The sequence below is a fragment of the Clytia hemisphaerica genome, unplaced genomic scaffold (genome assembly GCF_902728285.1).
Source record: "Clytia hemisphaerica strain Z4C2 unplaced genomic scaffold, Clytia hemisphaerica genome assembly, whole genome shotgun sequence".
NCBI classification, from domain to species: domain Eukaryota; kingdom Metazoa; phylum Cnidaria; class Hydrozoa; order Leptothecata; family Clytiidae; genus Clytia; species Clytia hemisphaerica.
The window spans coordinates 263,824-280,773 of record NW_027103648.1 but is presented as its reverse complement, the minus strand read 5'-3'; the positions used below and the strand labels follow the sequence as shown (position 1 = coordinate 280,773).

Below are 16,950 nucleotides of genomic sequence, written 5' to 3'. Positions count from 1 at the left end.
TTTTTGGAATCTTCCTAAAATTTTGTTTTGGAGGATATTATAAGCATTTTTCAGCCTTTTCAAGCCCTCGATCTAAATATTTCCGAGCCTGTTTTCGGATTTTTGCATGCTTATAAAAAACATGTATGGGACAATTTACAAATCAGTTCTTATCAATTTCGAAAATCCTGCACCTCGCCTTATGTACCGTGAGTATCACAGCGCGAATAAATTCTAATATTTTCTCTTTGAAAACTTGACCTCTGATACTCAGGGTACGCCTTATGGCATGTCCAAAAATTTTGCGCCAAAGCTGAGGGCCTTCTTGTACGTTACTAGACTGATATATATAATACACAAGATAATAATACGAAAACTTGGCCTCTGGTACCATAACAAAAGTATTGGTTTCAAAATCCATGGGAACCCGGTGGATGTAGGTAGGAGGGTACATACCACCCTTTTAAGGGTCCGACTCCGGGTCCCTTTTTTTGGAACTTCAAAATTCCCCTAAGGGTTGTAAAAACAGCTCAAGTCAAATTCCATATCGTGACCCTCAAAAGCGCCTAAAAAAGGGTCACGAAATTCGGCTTTTTTCTTCCTTTTTAAAGTCCCTATTACAAGGGTCCATTTTTTGGACCCTGTATGATTTAAAAATAAGTTGCCCGACCGCCAAAAGTCGGGGGCGGGGCGGCACATACCCGTCATCTTGCAAAACTAGTACCCTCCCCCGGGCCAGGGGAACAGGCGTTTATTTAAGGGGGGTGTTTATTTGAAGAATTTCCCTCAAGGGAGCCGTTAAAAGAAGAGGGCGTTTAGGTTATACAAAAAAGAAAGAAAGATATGGGCGGGGCTGGATAAATTTTCACCAGGCTGTCGTGGCGCCGCCTGAATAGGGCGTAAAATGAGACAAAAGAAATAAACAAATTATCCACGCATGCGCAAAAATTCTGAAATCATTGCCAGAAAAATTTCTGAAAGTTGGAAAGTACAAACTGATCGCCAAAGATCAAGGACATTGATCCTGAATTATCGAATGAATCTGAAGAATTTATGAATTTATAAAGACCAAATTATCAATTTCAAGGAGTGTTATCTATAGAAATATATTTAGTTTTGTCACTGATTGAGGAAAAGGACAGCTAGCTGTCAGATAAGTCATCAATTTGACTTTGACTTTACTCTAAAGATGGAGACTGCACAGATGAACCATACTGGAGGAAACTCGTAAGTTTATGTTTGGTATTCATTTTCCTTACTATCTATTTTACATATATACATGATACATAATTGCTCAGAGAGGTCGTGGAGGTCCTTTACAGTAAGAATAATTAGACCTTCAATATCTAATCTAGAAACGGAGAAATCAAGAAATCAGATGCCGAATGGAAATCTAATCTGAAACTGCCTCCTAAAGATGGACGAATCAAAACTGCTGTAAGTTTGAAATTATACACAGTTTTAGTCTCAAGGGAGTGGTCCAATCAGGCTTGTCGTTACAAACAACATCAATTGGATGTTTAGTATTTGGAACGTGTCTGGGTGGGATTAAAGGGGCATCCAAACCCTTTTTGGTTTCCACCACGCCTGTTTGGTTAAGTAAGAAATGCACGACCTTGGACACTGCACAGTAGGACATTGGACAACTTGATGCACAGTAGGGTACGGAGGGGCTAGGATTTCGTGGCCAAATTCAATGTTTCAAAGAAAGTTGTTTTTTTTGGTAAGTCCGACCATAGTTAAATACACCTTTTGAAACTGAAAACTGGGACCACCAAATTTTGTATGATGGTGAAAATAGGCATAGTGCATAGTCCCTTATTGACATCCCTCTAACCTTAAAAAAAAACATCCCTAAAGGATTTTGGACAAAAATAGCTAACAAATATATGTGACATATCTTTAGCAGCCGGAACCACTACATAGAAATGGCAACTATTGCCTTAACGGGAAATATTTCCTGAACGGGAAGGTGAAAAACTTCCTGAAATGGATAGAGTTTACGGATCAGGAAGTTTTAACCAGTTTCCCGATTGGGAATGTGACCTCTGAAATGGTCGTGGAAGGTAAATAGCTGATGCCTATTGTAAATAAGGGTAAATAAATACCTTTCACCGGGTAGTTAAGAAATCCACCGGTTAATTTCCTCTTAATTCTACTTTACCATTCCCAATTCCCATTCCAGTTCGGGAACAATGAAAAGTTCTTAACCAAAACGGGAAACAGAAAAGTGATGAAATTTTCAATCTGGAAATATTTCCCGTTAAGGCAATAGTTGCCATTTCTATGAAGTGGTTCCGACTGTTTAAAGAGAAAGCGAAATAACAAACTTCTTTCTTCTTTTTGACTAAGACTACTCTAAGAGAAAACTTCCTTTCATGAAGACCAAATTTCATAACAGTGCTTGAAAATAATCTACAATATATATGTAAGGGGAGGCTTCCTTGCCCCCCCCCCTTTTTCATGCAAATTTCTGATCCCCCTTCATTTTTCAGAATGTGTCATCTCCCCCTTTAAGAAAGGGGGAGATGACATCACTGCAGATCCAAATAAAAAATAATCCCTGTTTTGTGACATTTTTACTGTCAGCCACTAAATTGACCATAACTTGGGAAAATTATGTGGCTTACACTTAGGATTGCTTTGATGGTTTTAAAAGATGAGGAGATTAGTTATCCAATGAATAAAGGGAGGATTTTTGTGGCTTACTTAAAGGTCAGAAATATACTTTCTTTTCAGCATTGCCAGCAAAGGGCTAAATTTTTTATTAGCTGCACTGATTTGAAGCTTACAGTTTGTTAAGTGGGCAAAAATATGGCTTACACAAGGGAAATATAAGTGAATAGGTGAAATAGGTGAAATTTAATGTCTCACATTTTTTAAGTTTTTTGGCTGTTTAAGTTTTTGGCACTCAATCATTAAAGTATAACACCAGTAGGTGTAAAAAATTACAAAAATTTTGTGGTAAGTACAATTTTGTGGCTTACCAAGTCACATTAAAATTATCGAAACTTAAGCCACGAAAAACTACATTTGACAGCTAGAAAGTATGTACATTTAACTTTTTTTTTTTAATTCAACCTTTCCTCTGTCAAGTTAAGAAAGTCCCATTCTAAGATCTCTTATCTAATTTGTGTGGCTTACATTTCTAAAAAAGATACAAATTTTGAGTCGAAGCTACATTTTTAGCCCAATTAACGAAGAAAAAAAGTCAATGTCTTACTTAGTATTGCCCACAACATTGTAAAATTTCAAAACTTATCGATTAAGACTTCATCAGCTATGACAAAAAGTTGTTTTTGGGCATTTTTCAAAATGTCACACTATTTTTGATTGGGATCTGCACAATGTATTGGTGTTGAGGGTCGTAGAAATGCGAACTACTGATGTCTAAACTTTTCAATACCATGCAAAATACAATAGAAATAAGATGTCTACATGGGGTCATACTAATGGCTACAGGAACTAAGAGCCAATGTTATTGGTTTTCCTGAAGAACAAAAGATATAGGAAGGTTTCAGGATGGCCACTAGTCCTGGAAAGTCCTGGATTTTGTTTTAGTCCTGGAAAAGCGTCCTGGAAATTCAGAAAATTGATTAAAGTCCTGGAAAAGTCCTGGAATATTTTTCCTTGTTAGTCCTGGAATTTAACCTTTCTCTATAAGCGATCAAGCGTGAGGGAATTTGTATTCTGATCAGATAATTATTGCTTTTATTTTCTGTATTCTAATATCTGTGCTTGCAGAAGTCATAAATATTGTCAAAATCGTCAAACATGATGGCATACTCTCGGGTACCAATGGAAGGGGTTTGGAATTAAGCGGTTGCAAAAAATCTCAAAATCTAATCAGGGAGGTTGGAATTAAAATGCCCTGGGTGGAAAACTTTGGAAAAGCAGGCTAATACAGAAGAATTAGGGCAAAAGAGGGAACTATCAAAAACATTTTCCCAAAACTTAATTAGCAGGGGGTGGGGTGGAATAAGAATGTCATGGGTGGAAAATTTTTCAAAAAATTAATTAGCGAGGGGTAGTTTGGCTAAAAGCCAAAAGCATTATCGTCTAAAAACTGGTTCCTATGAGACACTTGTAAAACACCAGCTTTATGAATACACCAATTGAAGTTTTTCAGAATATGACGTCCTATCTTCAAAATTATTATCTTGTTGCGTTTCAAAGAGATAATCCTATGTTTCTGTTTCTAAAAAAGTGATATTTTCCAATTGTTGATGAAAACGATGCTGCACCACTAAAATTGTTTAAATTGGCTTTTTGGGGGAACAAAGGGAAAGGGGCGCCAAAACTTTTTTGTTAAATCTTATTAAAAGTTGGACTTTGTGCGTCTTAAACTGCGCCCTGAAATCAATTTTGGTGAAATAATTTTTCAAATTGTTCATGTTTGCTTTGCTCGCAATAAGATTTTGGTAATTTTTTTGAAATCTAGTTTTGCAATTTTTTTTGACAATCTAGCAGTTTCGAATGGTAATCTAACTGTGCGCCTCATGACCAATTAGCTGAATGCAATTTAAAACATATAACCCAATTTTTTTCGCTCGAAAAGTAATTCAAAATCCGTTACTTTCAGTTTTGTTGGTTACTTTAAAAACAAAAATACAAGAGTAATGTACGGTTAACTCTCACTTTACAAAATCTTTGTCGCCTAAAAATATCCTCAACAAGTAAGACAATTTGTAAGATTCTTTTTAAAGCTATGTGATTGTCTATGCAAATCTTCTTTATTGGCCCAGCTAGCTTTAGCGTAGTGGGCCTTTCATTAGCATTCTGCCCGGTGTCAGTGTATAACAATTTACTAGGCGATACGCGTTTTATTTCAAGCACAGGCTAGTACATATTGTGAAGAATTTGATTGGCTCTTTTAGAACATGATTGGCAGAATAAAAACAATTACAATCGTCTTTATTGGTTTTAGGTTCAAATCCTCTCTGTTACTTAAGTCTTGTTCAGTTCATATTTTTATTCGCTGGGCCTTCGTGCCCTCTGGGCTTCTTGTCTTCTTGGTTAAAATCAAATTGGCCCATTCTCTATTTCGTTGCTTTGGAGCAAGTTAGAAAAAGCTTTGCACCTCATTTTTACGTTAATATTTTTCACATACATAGCTCAGTTCCGAGAGAAAATGCTTTTCTTTTAGGATAAAAAGTCCTGGAAAAGTTTAAAAACATCCTGGAAAAGTCCTTGAAAAGTCCTTGAATTTGACTTGTTTTTTTGAGTGGCCACCCTGGGTTTACTAAAGGCAGCTTTAGGCTGGGACTATTTATTTAAAAGATATGGACGAAAAAGGCACTTTTTTGGGTGATATTTAAGAATTTACTTAGAAACTTTAATTCTGTTCTTTTTTACTTTTGTTCTGTTCTGGGACCCCAGACCCCCATATTAGTCAGGTAGAATTAGGTCATAAACCGCCAAAACCAGAACAAAAATGGTGTAGAGATGAAATTTTGCACAGAGGTCCAGGAACATGTCAAGAATCACCAAAAATAGAGCCCCATCCCCAGGAAGATAAGAACACCATCAAATCCATAATGGTGGACATGGTACTTTTTTCTACAATTAATCAAGGAGGGACCCTTGATAACTGAATTTTAATGGTTTTCAAATTTCAAAAATAACTGGACAGCGACATTTCTCTCGATGAGTAAATAAAGAAAATGGGAAATTTGGACCACATGGTCCCGAGCTATGACCTCCATGGTTTCTGCCTACTTTTAGTCCCCTCTTAAAATGCAATTTTGCCCTTTAAGAAAACTCCCCCCTTAAATCGAACAAAAATTACCAGGACCCTTTGTTAGAATGTCCCCCCTTAAAATAAAAGAAGGAGTCCCCCCTCAGATTTTTCTCTTTAGAGTTTGACAATAGCGAAGTACAACAATTGGTTTGATATCAATGCCATCAACATTATACCTAATGATATCCAACTAAATAAAACTCAATAAATGAAAGGAAATCATAAATTAGAAATAAGCTGGATCCTATAATCAAATGATACATTGGGTATTGGGTCCCGTCCAGTCCCGACAAATACTTACTCTCGGGTACCTAATAGCCGGGGGGCGCCCGCTAATTAATTTTTCGAAAATTTTCCACCCAGGACATTCTTATTCCAACCCCCCGCTTATTGATTTTCGGGAAATTTTTTCTGAAAGTTCCCTCTTTTGCCCTAATTCTGCTGTATTAGCCTCTTTTTCGAAAATTTTCCACCCAGGACATTTTTATTCCAACCCCCCCCCGCTTATTAATTTTCGAGATTTTTTCCAACCCCCCTGCTTATTCCAAACCCCCGGCTATTAGGTACCCGAGAGTAAAAGCCTTATAATTAGTGCGTATTAATTATAATTAGCCCTGTTCTTCCCTGTTTTCAAAGTTCAAGCCGCCAATCCTTCTTTTAAAGGGACTAAACTAACAAAAGGAAAATTATTATTCAATTACTATATATTGCAGTTCAGTCCCGTGTATTCCAGTCCCGATAATTTAATGGCGGGACTGAATTTCAGTCCCGACAAATACTTAAAAGCCTTATAATTAGTGCGTATTATTTATAATTAGCCCCGTTCTTCCCTGTTTTCAAAGTTCAAGCCGCCAATCCTTCTTTTAAAGGGACTAAACTAATAAAAGGAAAATTATTATTCAACATAATTGCACTTGAGTCCCTCGGGGGAACTGATTTTTTCAGATCTAAATTGATGATCTTATTTGTGAAAAAATTGGAAAGAAATAAAATGAAAACTCACTTATTTGATGGCTACTATTACTCTTGATAACCTTCACTGGGCACTATAAAGCTAATCTAAACATCAAATTAACGGGACCGGTTCATTTTTGATTTGCCTAGCTCCTGATCAATTGAGGATGACAGTAAATCAGCACTTTCAATAATTGGGTATGGACTATCAGATATAATAGTGTATCTTTCGTTCTTTAGAATAACCCCTTTCTATAATGCTTTTAAAGAACGGGAAATAATTGGGTATGGACTATAAATTATAATAGTGTATCTTCCGTTCTTTAGAATAACCCCTTTCTATAATGCTTTTAAAGAACGGGAAATAATTGGGTATGGACTATAAATTATAATAGTGTATCTTCGTTCTTTAGAATAACTACTTTCTATAATGCTTTTAAAGAACGGGCAATAAATGGGTATGGACTATAACTTATAATAGTGTATCTTCCGTTCTATAGAATAACCCCTTTCTATAATGCTTTTAAAGAACGGGCAATAATTGGGTATGGACTATAAGATATAATAGTGTATCTTCCGTTCTTTAGAATAACCCCTTTGTATAATGCTTTTAAAGAACAGGCAAAAATTGGGTATGGACTATCAGATATAATAGTGTATCTTCTGTTCTTTAGAATAACTCCTTTGTATAATGCTTTTAAAGAACGGGAAAAATTGGGAATGGACTTTAAATTACGACAGTGTATCTTCCGTTCTTTAGAATTACCCCTTTGTATAATCCTTTTAAAGAACGGGAAATAATTGCGTCCCGCCAAAACTATATATACTTGCAGTTCAGTCCCGCCAATTACTATATATATACTCGCAGTTGGCGGGACTGTATTTCAGTCCCAATAATTTAATGGCGGGACTGAATTTCAGTCCCGACAAATACTTAAAAGCCTTATAATTAGTGCGTATTATTTATAATTAGCCCCGTTCTTCACTGTTTTCAAAGTTTAAGCCGCCAATCCTTCTTTTAAAGGGACTAAACTAATAAGGAAAATTATTATTCGACATAATTGCACTTGAGTCCCTCGGGGGGACTGATTTTTTCAGATCTAAATTGTTGATCTTATTTGTGAAAAAATTGGAAATAAATAAAATGAAAACTCACTTATTTGATGGCTACTATTACTCTTGATAACCTTCACTGGGCACTATAAAGCTAAACTTTTTATAAATAAAACCAATCAAAAGATGCAGTATCTGGTATGACAGTTGTGTTTTTCTAATATCTTAGGCCTTGCAAATTATCTTTATTACTTGATTTGAATTGGGAATGTCTTGTTATTGTAGTCCTAGTGTAAGTTAGGTCAAGTAAAACACAAGTAAGATTTCATCCTTATGAAATTGATTTTGGATGTGACAGAACTTGTAAAAATAAGTCTCTGCTGCAAATGTCAAAGATCATTGATATCGACCAACTATTTAAAGTAAATCTTTGTACCCTTCAGCAAACATTTTTTACAATAGATAACTAGAGAGGGAAGAGAGGGTGCAGATTCGTGTGCCCCTATGAGCCATTTTGAGTTGAGATTTTGGAAAAAATGTTGCTCACCATGGTTGGGTGACAAAGAAAATTTTTTACTTTTTACACCCTCAAAATACCTTAAAACGTTATCTAATTAGGGAGAATAATAGTTTTTAAGGTTTTATTTGGGCTGTTAAAAGTTGTTCTAATGTACATAAGTTTCAATATAGCATGGTCTGCAAAAAAGTGGACATGAAATTGTGAGCACAAAAACGGGAAAGAATATATTAATATATTATTAATATTAGATAAAGAAAATTATTATCAATAAAACTAAAGACATAACGTCTGAAATTCAATCAACGATTTTCAAATTTTATTCCCCCCTTTTTTCTTGTTTTAATAGATTCTTGCAGCCCTTGATAAAGAATTCCCCCTTATTTTAAAAAAATTACAAAAATTCTGCCTTTTTTAAAAGGCAATTTTTTTGAGGGGAGCCTCTTATTTTAAGGGGGGCAGAAACCATGGCCTCTTAAAGTCGAAAAAATTACGATTTTGATGACGTCAGCATTTTTACTGAGATGGATAAATTGGAACGTTGATGATTTAATCATGTAGCCCTGATCATGGGCTTTAAGAAAAATATAAAGTGATCCAGAAAAACATAAAGTGATCCCATTTTCTTTATCGAGAGGAATCTCCCTGTCTAGTTACTTTTGACATTTGAAAACCATTAAAATCAGTTATCAAGGGTCACTCCTTGATTGATTGTAGAAAAAAATACCATGTTCGTCATTATGGATTTGAGGATGTTCCCATCTTCTTGGGGGTGGGTTTTTTTGGTGATTCCTGACATGTTCCTGGAACCTCTGTGCAAAATTTCATCTCTAAACCATTTTTGTCTGGGTAGTTATGCAATTCTATCTGCTATATCTTTTTTTAATACAATCAAAAAATAAATGGTTAAGTCACAATTTTTTATTTGCAGCACTGTATGTACCCCCATAACATTGCTATGGCAATAAAACTTATTTCAAGATATTCAACCCTTTCCTCAGCTATCTCTACTCTTGATCAATCAAGCTTGTTGAAACAATTCTAAACCGAGCTAAATGAACTTCATCAAAAGTTTAAAACTGGCCCATACATGTTTGAGGCATGCTTGAGGGAGGGTTTTGAAGGTGGCAGGGGGGGGTCATGCAGTTAGACATCATGACGATTAGTACCGTGGTTGATTTTTGGAATTTGCAGTTAGTTCCTTGTGGGTACTAACTGCTGTAAAGGGTGGTAAGTACAGGGGAACAGAATTCAAAGATTCAAAATGGCAACTGAGCTCATGCTGGCTTTTGTATTCGAAAGAATATTTTGTAAGCAAAGTAACAGTTGTATTTGCTTGAAGATTCCAAATACTTGTTTTTGATCTGCCAAATCCTAAATGTTGCATTGTTATTTTGCAGAATTTTTGAATTTTTGCTTCGTACATTTTCAAATTAACATCGCGATTGGCAAAATGTGATACGTTAATTTGATCCCTCAAATGGTTGTTACATTTCAAAATGAAGCATTTTCAAACCAACCTGAAGACTTTTTTCCATTTAAAAATCACCCTGCAGGGTTAAAGGGAACGACGCATGGTATATTTATGAAATGCTGATCTAGCATTGGCACAAACACCCATACGGAGGAGTATTTAGGAGTGCTGGATCATAACAAAAACCAAAAGTGACTTTATTCCAAAAAATATATTCAAAAAAGTGAATATAATTTACTATAATGTTCAACAACAACACAAAAAGACTTACATAAAACTGAAAGAAAAAAGAATGTCTTTTTCTTTTGAATGAAATCGAGTGTTTCTATTTTTAAATGAAGACATTCCATTGTGAATTTATTCTTAAACGTCTTTGCAATCTTTTTGTTTACATTTTGTCTTCATTCACTTTCGTTTACTGTTGAAAACATAACAAAGTTTTAGCTATACTCTCAAACCACGTATAACTGTCGGTTAAGCCAATCAGCTTTCGGGCTGACATCAGCATGTATTTCAGAGTATACCATGGAAGTACCAGCAACTCCGACCCCTACTATAAGTATAGCGCTATTCCCTTTAATGGCAAGGTGTTCCGATTTCAAACTTTCGATTACAATTCTTGAATGGGCTCTGATTACACTACCAAATGATTTCCATTTCAAACCAACCAAATTGATCAGTAATAGGAAAATGAAATTACTATCACGTGTCTAATAAATGGGGTGGTCAGAATACGTTTTACTTTATTGATGTTTTTTTAGATTTTTTTCTAAATCTGACACAGAGCTTAACCTATAGAAGAATTCTTTTGGGCAAAAAATTGTCTAAAAATAGTTATTGGATTGCAACGGATGCATTATGGCAATAATCCTAAGAATAAAAAATACCACTTTTTAACTTTTTTTTAACATGAAAAATAATGCATCATTGTTATCCTTGTATTTTAGGATGTTACAGACACGAAAGGAAATGAATTTGAAGATTATTGTTTGAAAAGAGAACTTCTGATGGGAATATTTGAAAAAGGTTATGAAAGGCCATCACCCATTCAAGAACAAAGCATACCAATTGCCTTAGCAGGCAGGGATATCATGGCAAGAGCTAAAAATGGAACTGGAAAGACTGCTGCATATCTCATCCCCCTACTAGAAAGAGTTAATATTGATAATACAAAAATTCAAGGTATAGATGCTCTCAATGATTATTTCTTTACTTCTCCAGTAATTTTGCCTTATTGTTAAAGACATTACATTTCCCATATTCATTTCCTTGTCCTTTGTCTTTCCAGCACTTGTACTGGTACCTACCAGAGAATTGGCTCTACAGACTTCACAGATATGCAAAGACTTGAGCAATCATCTTGGAACAAAAGTTATGGTCACTCTAGGAGGAACAAGTTTAAAAGATGACATTATGAGGCTATATCAAACAGGTAATTTTATCTGCTTTCAAATGTTACTCTACAGCATATAAATTTTCCATGATCATAGAAAAGGAACAACAAGTATATAAAAAGGTGCTTAAATTTCAAGTGTTTCTTTTTGACAGTTCACGTTGTTGTTGCCACTCCTGGAAGAATATTAGATTTGATGAAAAAAGGTGTTGCTGACATGTCAGGTTGTCAAATGCTGGTGATGGACGAGGTAATATTTCTCAAAACTCAACGATCTATCTCAGCAAGGTTTGAAGGTCTTCTAACTCTGTTTTTTAGCAACACCACAGTCTGTACCATTCAAGAGTCTGTAGCTTTTCTCCCTAGTCAGATGGAATGATGGTTTAATGTAACAAATTTTTTCTTCTTAGGCTGATAAATTGCTTTCAATGGATTTCAAGAGACTCCTGGATATCCTTATTTCAATGCTACCTTCAAACAGACAAATTCTGCTGTACTCAGCAACCTTCCCTCTTTCAGTAAAAGAGTTCAAAGTAAGTACTAGTTGTTTATTCTGGTTGGCAAATCCTCAAGTTAAGAAATTGAAATTGTTATATTAAGAAATCTTCTGAGTGATTATGATGATAAAAACCATGCTCATTCTGAGCAAATGAAGATGTCTTTTAATAATCTGAATCACCTGGATCACCTATATATCCCTTACATGGTTACAGTATTTTAACCCTATGCATTTAGGGGCTGTTCAAAACTAGGGTGGGGGCTGCTCCTGTACCACCCCTTAATTTTTGATGTAGTGGGTCTCTTTCGATGTAATTTGGCACAAAAAATCCTTGTCATATAAGGTAACTTTTCACCTAAAAAAATTTAATGACATCACTCATCATGCCCAAAATGAGCAAACACCAAATGTTCTTTGTTCTTGCATTCTATAAAAAGCTTTAGAAAAAAGTTCCTTAAATATTTATGCTTATTTTACCCTAAATATTCAATAAATTACAGTTTAAAACGATATATTTAACATAAAAATAAATTTGTATTGGAAAAAATGTGTAAACTTTTCTGACACCTTACTGTCAGAAATGTCATCATGCTCAAGGTGTGAAAATTTTTAGATGTCAAATTTTTTTTTGTTTTAAAACTAAATAAAAGGAATTAAACAGAAAATTTCATGCCAACCGTCTTATTTCAGGAGCTATTAATATTAGTTTCATCCCCCAAACAGAAACAGCCCCCTAGTATGAAAAGGGCTAAGATATTTATAAGCGAGGTTTAAAAAGCTACCAAAGAAATGCTTAGCTTACAAAAACATTTTAGTCATAAAAATTAATAATCCAGACCCCATTACTCAAACAGTTCAAAAATCTCACTCATTCAAGTAAAGTTCAAATTTTATGAGAGAATGTCATGGTTGTACTAGAATGGACAGATTTTCAACCTTCAAACTTATTCCACTTATTGCTGTTCTCAACTTTTAGTTGTGAAACTAACTTTAAACCGTGCAATTAGTACTCCTAAGACATTTTAGGCGTGTGGAGACGTAGACAGGAGAACCGTCATGTATTTTATAATCTGATGTATACAGGACGGGTATGACCTGTGAGGCACAAATCTGCCTCAAAAAATTTACAGTGGGAAATTCGAATTTAGCGCTGTCCTCACAAAAACCAAATTTCAGAAGTTGCCCTTTCTCTAAGAAAGTGTGACCAGTAAAAAATAACAAAATTTGATTGGCTATGTTTTCAACCGTTATTAGGATCTGGGAAATTCAAACTCTCCGCTCATACCATGCTATATATTTCGCCATCAGTATATAGAATAAGAAATCGTAGCATGGATGTCCAGGCTAGTGTAGATGCAGCCCGCATATGGATTAGAAATTCATTTTTTTCTTTCAGGATAAACATCTTAACAAGCCATATGAAATTAACTTGATGGATGAATTGACTCTGAAAGGCATCACACAAGTAAGTTGCGCTATTTTAAAAGAGATTGTTCGAAGAAAAAATAAAAGGTGAAGCTTAATAAATAACATCAATACAATTGTGCACCAATATACAAATTATAAAGACATTTATTTGATAACTTACATTTCACTTTCTTTTAAGTATTATGCATTCGTCGAAGAAAAACAGAAAGTGCACTGCCTAAACACACTTTTTTCGAAGCTGCAAGTCAACCAAAGTATCATCTTCTGCAATTCAGTACAACGTGTTGAGCTTTTAGCTCGCAAAATAACACAACTTGGATATTCTTGCTACTACATACATTCACGCATGCAACAATCACACAGGAACCGTGTTTTCCATGACTTCAGATCTGGGCAATGCAGAAATTTGGTCTGTTCTGGTAAGTTATCTGTTTAGAAAAAAAGATGTCCTTAAGTGAGATTGGCAAGGCTCAAAATAACAATATTAAATGGGTCAGGCATAATGTCCAATCAGCAGGGTTGCTTGTATTAGCTCGAAAAATATGATTTCTGGGTTGGGCAAAAAGCTATTTGCGTTGAAAGTGTTCGTTGTCTGACCGCTATTTTAAGCCCAGTATTGGTCCTACACTACTGTAAATTTTCTATACACCTTTTCGACTGTAGCTGCCAATTGCCGTGCGGGCACTTTTGTCCGTTTTACCACCCCAAAACCATCTCAATCTTTTTTCGCACTTATAGACAAAAGAAAAAGGTGTAAAAAAGGATTGGATCGATTTTAGGGGATAATCAAATATGAAAGTGGCACGCGTCTGACTACGTTCGAAAAGGTGTATTAAAGTTCTTTTTCTCAACTTTTGTTTTCAGATTTGTTCACTCGAGGTATTGACATTCAAGCTGTAAATGTTGTTATTAACTTTGATTTTCCAAAAAATTCGGAAACATACCTCCATCGAATTGGAAGATCTGGAAGATTTGGCCATCTTGGTAAGTCATCCATTGTCTTGTATTTTATTTGCTGGATTGAAGCTTCTTTAGATGGCCAAACGCAGGGCACGAAAAAAAACTGAATGCAGTGTGCACAGAGTTTTTGAAAGTGCCAGGACTTTAATTAGACCTACATTAATAAGTTTTGAATTTTCTTTAGTGCTTGTGATGATAACAACCATGCTCATTCTGAATTAATTGGTTGATCGTTTTTATTCTGAAGCACCTAATTTACGAGTTTTCAAAATTATTGATTATCTTACAGTATATAGACTCTGGCCCAAGCTGGTCTGAGACATCGCATGAGCCCAATTAAAAGAATTTACCTAATTCCGAAATTCCTGTATTTTAAATTGTTGTAATGCTTGTGATGATAACAACCATGCTCATTCTGAACAAATTTGGTTGATCATTTTTATTCTGAAGCACAAATCTTCCCACACTGAATTGGGCCTTCAGAAAACAATTGAATATGTGGGGGGGGTGGAGGATATAACATTTTTTGGGAATTTACTCCTGGACATTGCGACTTTTGAACCCCCCCCCCCCAGAACACCAGGTCTAACCCCTGGGCATTCAAAATCACCCTCAAACAGCAAGTTAACACCCCAGACAAGGCAAATTTCGTAGGTTTTCGCTACCCCCGGACAATATATCTTTCACCCTCCATATACAAACATTTTCTGGAAGAGCCCATTTAAACTTTACAGATGGTTTATACTATTGTGTATCACAGAGTTTCAAATTATGAACGAAGGGAAACAAGAATAATTTTCTAACTACTTAATTGTACTTTTCTATTTTAAATTATGTTATTCTGCTTATTAAAAACATGTCATATTTGTATTGCTTGTGATGATAACAACCATGCTCATTCTGAACATTTGGGTTGAATAAATTCAGTCTGAAGCATTTACATCAATCAGACAATCAAACGGTTGAGTTTTTTTACTTTCACTGCTAAACTATCAGGTAAGTGAAACTCTCAATATAATAAAATTCATTTTCTTCAGGTATTGCAATCAATCTAATCACTTACGATGATCGATTCAATCTTTATCAAATTGAACAAGAGTTGGGCACTGAAATTAAACCCATTCCACCATCCATTGACAAAAGTTTATACGTTGCAGAATTTCAACAAGCAGCTACAACTGCTGAGGAGGATGAGGATAAAAGTTGAATTAATACCCTTCTAAATGTACAAAAAGACTAATGAAAGTTCTTGATTGATGTGAACCACCATACCAATTTGGAGACAATCTTCTTTATTTTGTGTTAACTTCGAGTATCCTTCTCTATGAAAAGGATCCGTTCCACCTAAACATTTTTGCCACTTTTTTGGCACTCGGTTTGCTAGAGAAATAGGGTATTAAGTGTCTTATAGAGCTCTTGTACCCAGGTGTTTGTAGACTGCTGTCTCAAGCATTTTCGTATACTCTTAATTCAATATCTTGTCATGAAAACCTACTCTTGCATTTTTGTTGGTTTATATGATAAATTGAATGTGTCGTGCAGCTAATTCAGGTTTTCGTGGCGAGATATTGTTTAGGGTATACATAATTCTTATCCAACGGATTTCACGATGCTGTAACATTCGTGTTCAGAATTCGCGAGGTTCCTTTGGATGAGGATTGTGTCGTCATGTTCTGCTGTGACGACAACCCTCAACATTGTAAATAGTATATAGTAATCCATTGGAGTTCATTTTTCCAGTGAATAAAATAGATTTTTTTTGAAAACGACAAGAGTAGAGCAAGGTTTTAGTCTTAGGCAGAATCTCCAATAGAATTTCCATTAAATCACTTCTTACATATCTACCATCGAAATTTCTTGAGTAAAACCTTGCTCTTCTCAGTAAAGAATTCACTAAGGTGATTTAGGATTTAGGATTGATCCTTGTGGTAGAGTGAAAGGTGAAAGTCAGGGAGTATACTTGCGAAAGTGTGCGTCTGGCTTCACCGGTTAACTTTCATCTTCAACAAAGATCTAAATTCTCTAATCCCGTCTTCAGCTAAGTGATTTTTTTTTCTTCACGGAAGAATTTTCTTCTTTTTTCATCGTTATTCAGAATTTAGATTTTTATGTATTAAAAATTCATCGTTAATTAAAAACCCGTGAGAGATAGAACTTAAAAATCGATAGCTGTTAAGCGTATATGGATTTTTCAACACGGTGTTTGAAACTGATATTGTTGATTATGAAAAGACTAACATACTTGCAACGGCTCATCGATTGCTTATCGTTGTGTTATTAAACCCGTTACGGGTCCCGAATCGAAGACGGACTAATGGAAAACGTTGACTGGAATTTACAAACGTAATTAAAACCATCAAAATGTCTTTTCGAGAGACATCGTAAACAGGCTTTCGCACCAAGCCTAGAACAGGAAAAATGAAAATTGTTTGCTACCAATTCGGAGGATTGTAGGTGCCGTCGAATGTTCACCATCGAGAGAACTGCTATTGGTAGCGTTATCGTTTCTGGCTCAATCATTACTTTGGTTGGGCTTTGGAACTTGTATTTGTCGCCATGCATAAATACATGGGTAATCTTTTAAGGTCGCATGACCTTTAATTAGAAGATATAAATATACTGGATATGTCGTTTAAAAATGAGAACAATCGATTAGATTATTTCACATTTTAGTGTATTGACTGTTATATTGTGTACAGTTTTATGACTATCGATTGTAAAATCTGTTTACTATAGATTTCTTACTGGCCAGTTCACTAAGGCTGAAAAAGTTGAAGATTCATTCTTGGTTTTCATGTCCGAACAGGTCCGAAAGAACTTGAAAGATTTTTTCTAAAGGTCTTCGTTGAAGCCTCGTGAACTGTCGGTTAGAAAAGAATAGTACCATATGTCTTTGAAATATTGAAGAACATACAGGTTAATATTTTTGTGTTCTGTTCATACATATTCCACA

The 16,950-nt window shown here is 35.1% G+C and overlaps 1 protein-coding gene across 2 annotated transcripts; it reads left to right on the top strand.

The window, feature by feature from the left end:
• The first annotated feature begins 933 nt into the window (after positions 1-933).
• Positions 934-16,918, top strand: LOC136803000 (uncharacterized). Of its 2 annotated transcripts, XM_067059748.1 has the most exons (10): positions 934-1,206; positions 1,335-1,416; positions 10,665-10,899; positions 11,006-11,149; positions 11,266-11,360; positions 11,521-11,643; positions 13,006-13,074; positions 13,216-13,456; positions 13,902-14,021; positions 15,035-16,918. In XM_067059748.1, exons 1-10 carry the CDS (start codon positions 1,169-1,171, stop codon positions 15,202-15,204), a joined length of 1,317 nt encoding a protein of 438 aa, XP_066915849.1. In that variant the 5' UTR covers positions 934-1,168; the 3' UTR covers positions 15,205-16,918. The 2 variants fall into 2 exon arrangements, with proteins under 2 accessions (XP_066915849.1, XP_066915850.1); XM_067059749.1 differs by lacking the exon at positions 1,335-1,416.
• The last annotated feature ends 32 nt before the right edge of the window (positions 16,919-16,950 follow it).

Bases quoted from the DNA above. Each gene is read 5' to 3' on its own strand.
- LOC136803000 (XM_067059748.1), top strand. From the start codon at position 1,169: ATGGAGACTGCACAGATGAACCATACTGGAGGAAACTC. The intron at 11,150-11,265 runs GTAATTTTATCT...TCTTTTTGACAG, and splicing joins TATGAGGCTATATCAAACAG to TTCACGTTGTTGTTGCCACT. The intron at 11,361-11,520 runs GTAATATTTCTC...TTTTCTTCTTAG, and splicing joins AAATGCTGGTGATGGACGAG to GCTGATAAATTGCTTTCAAT.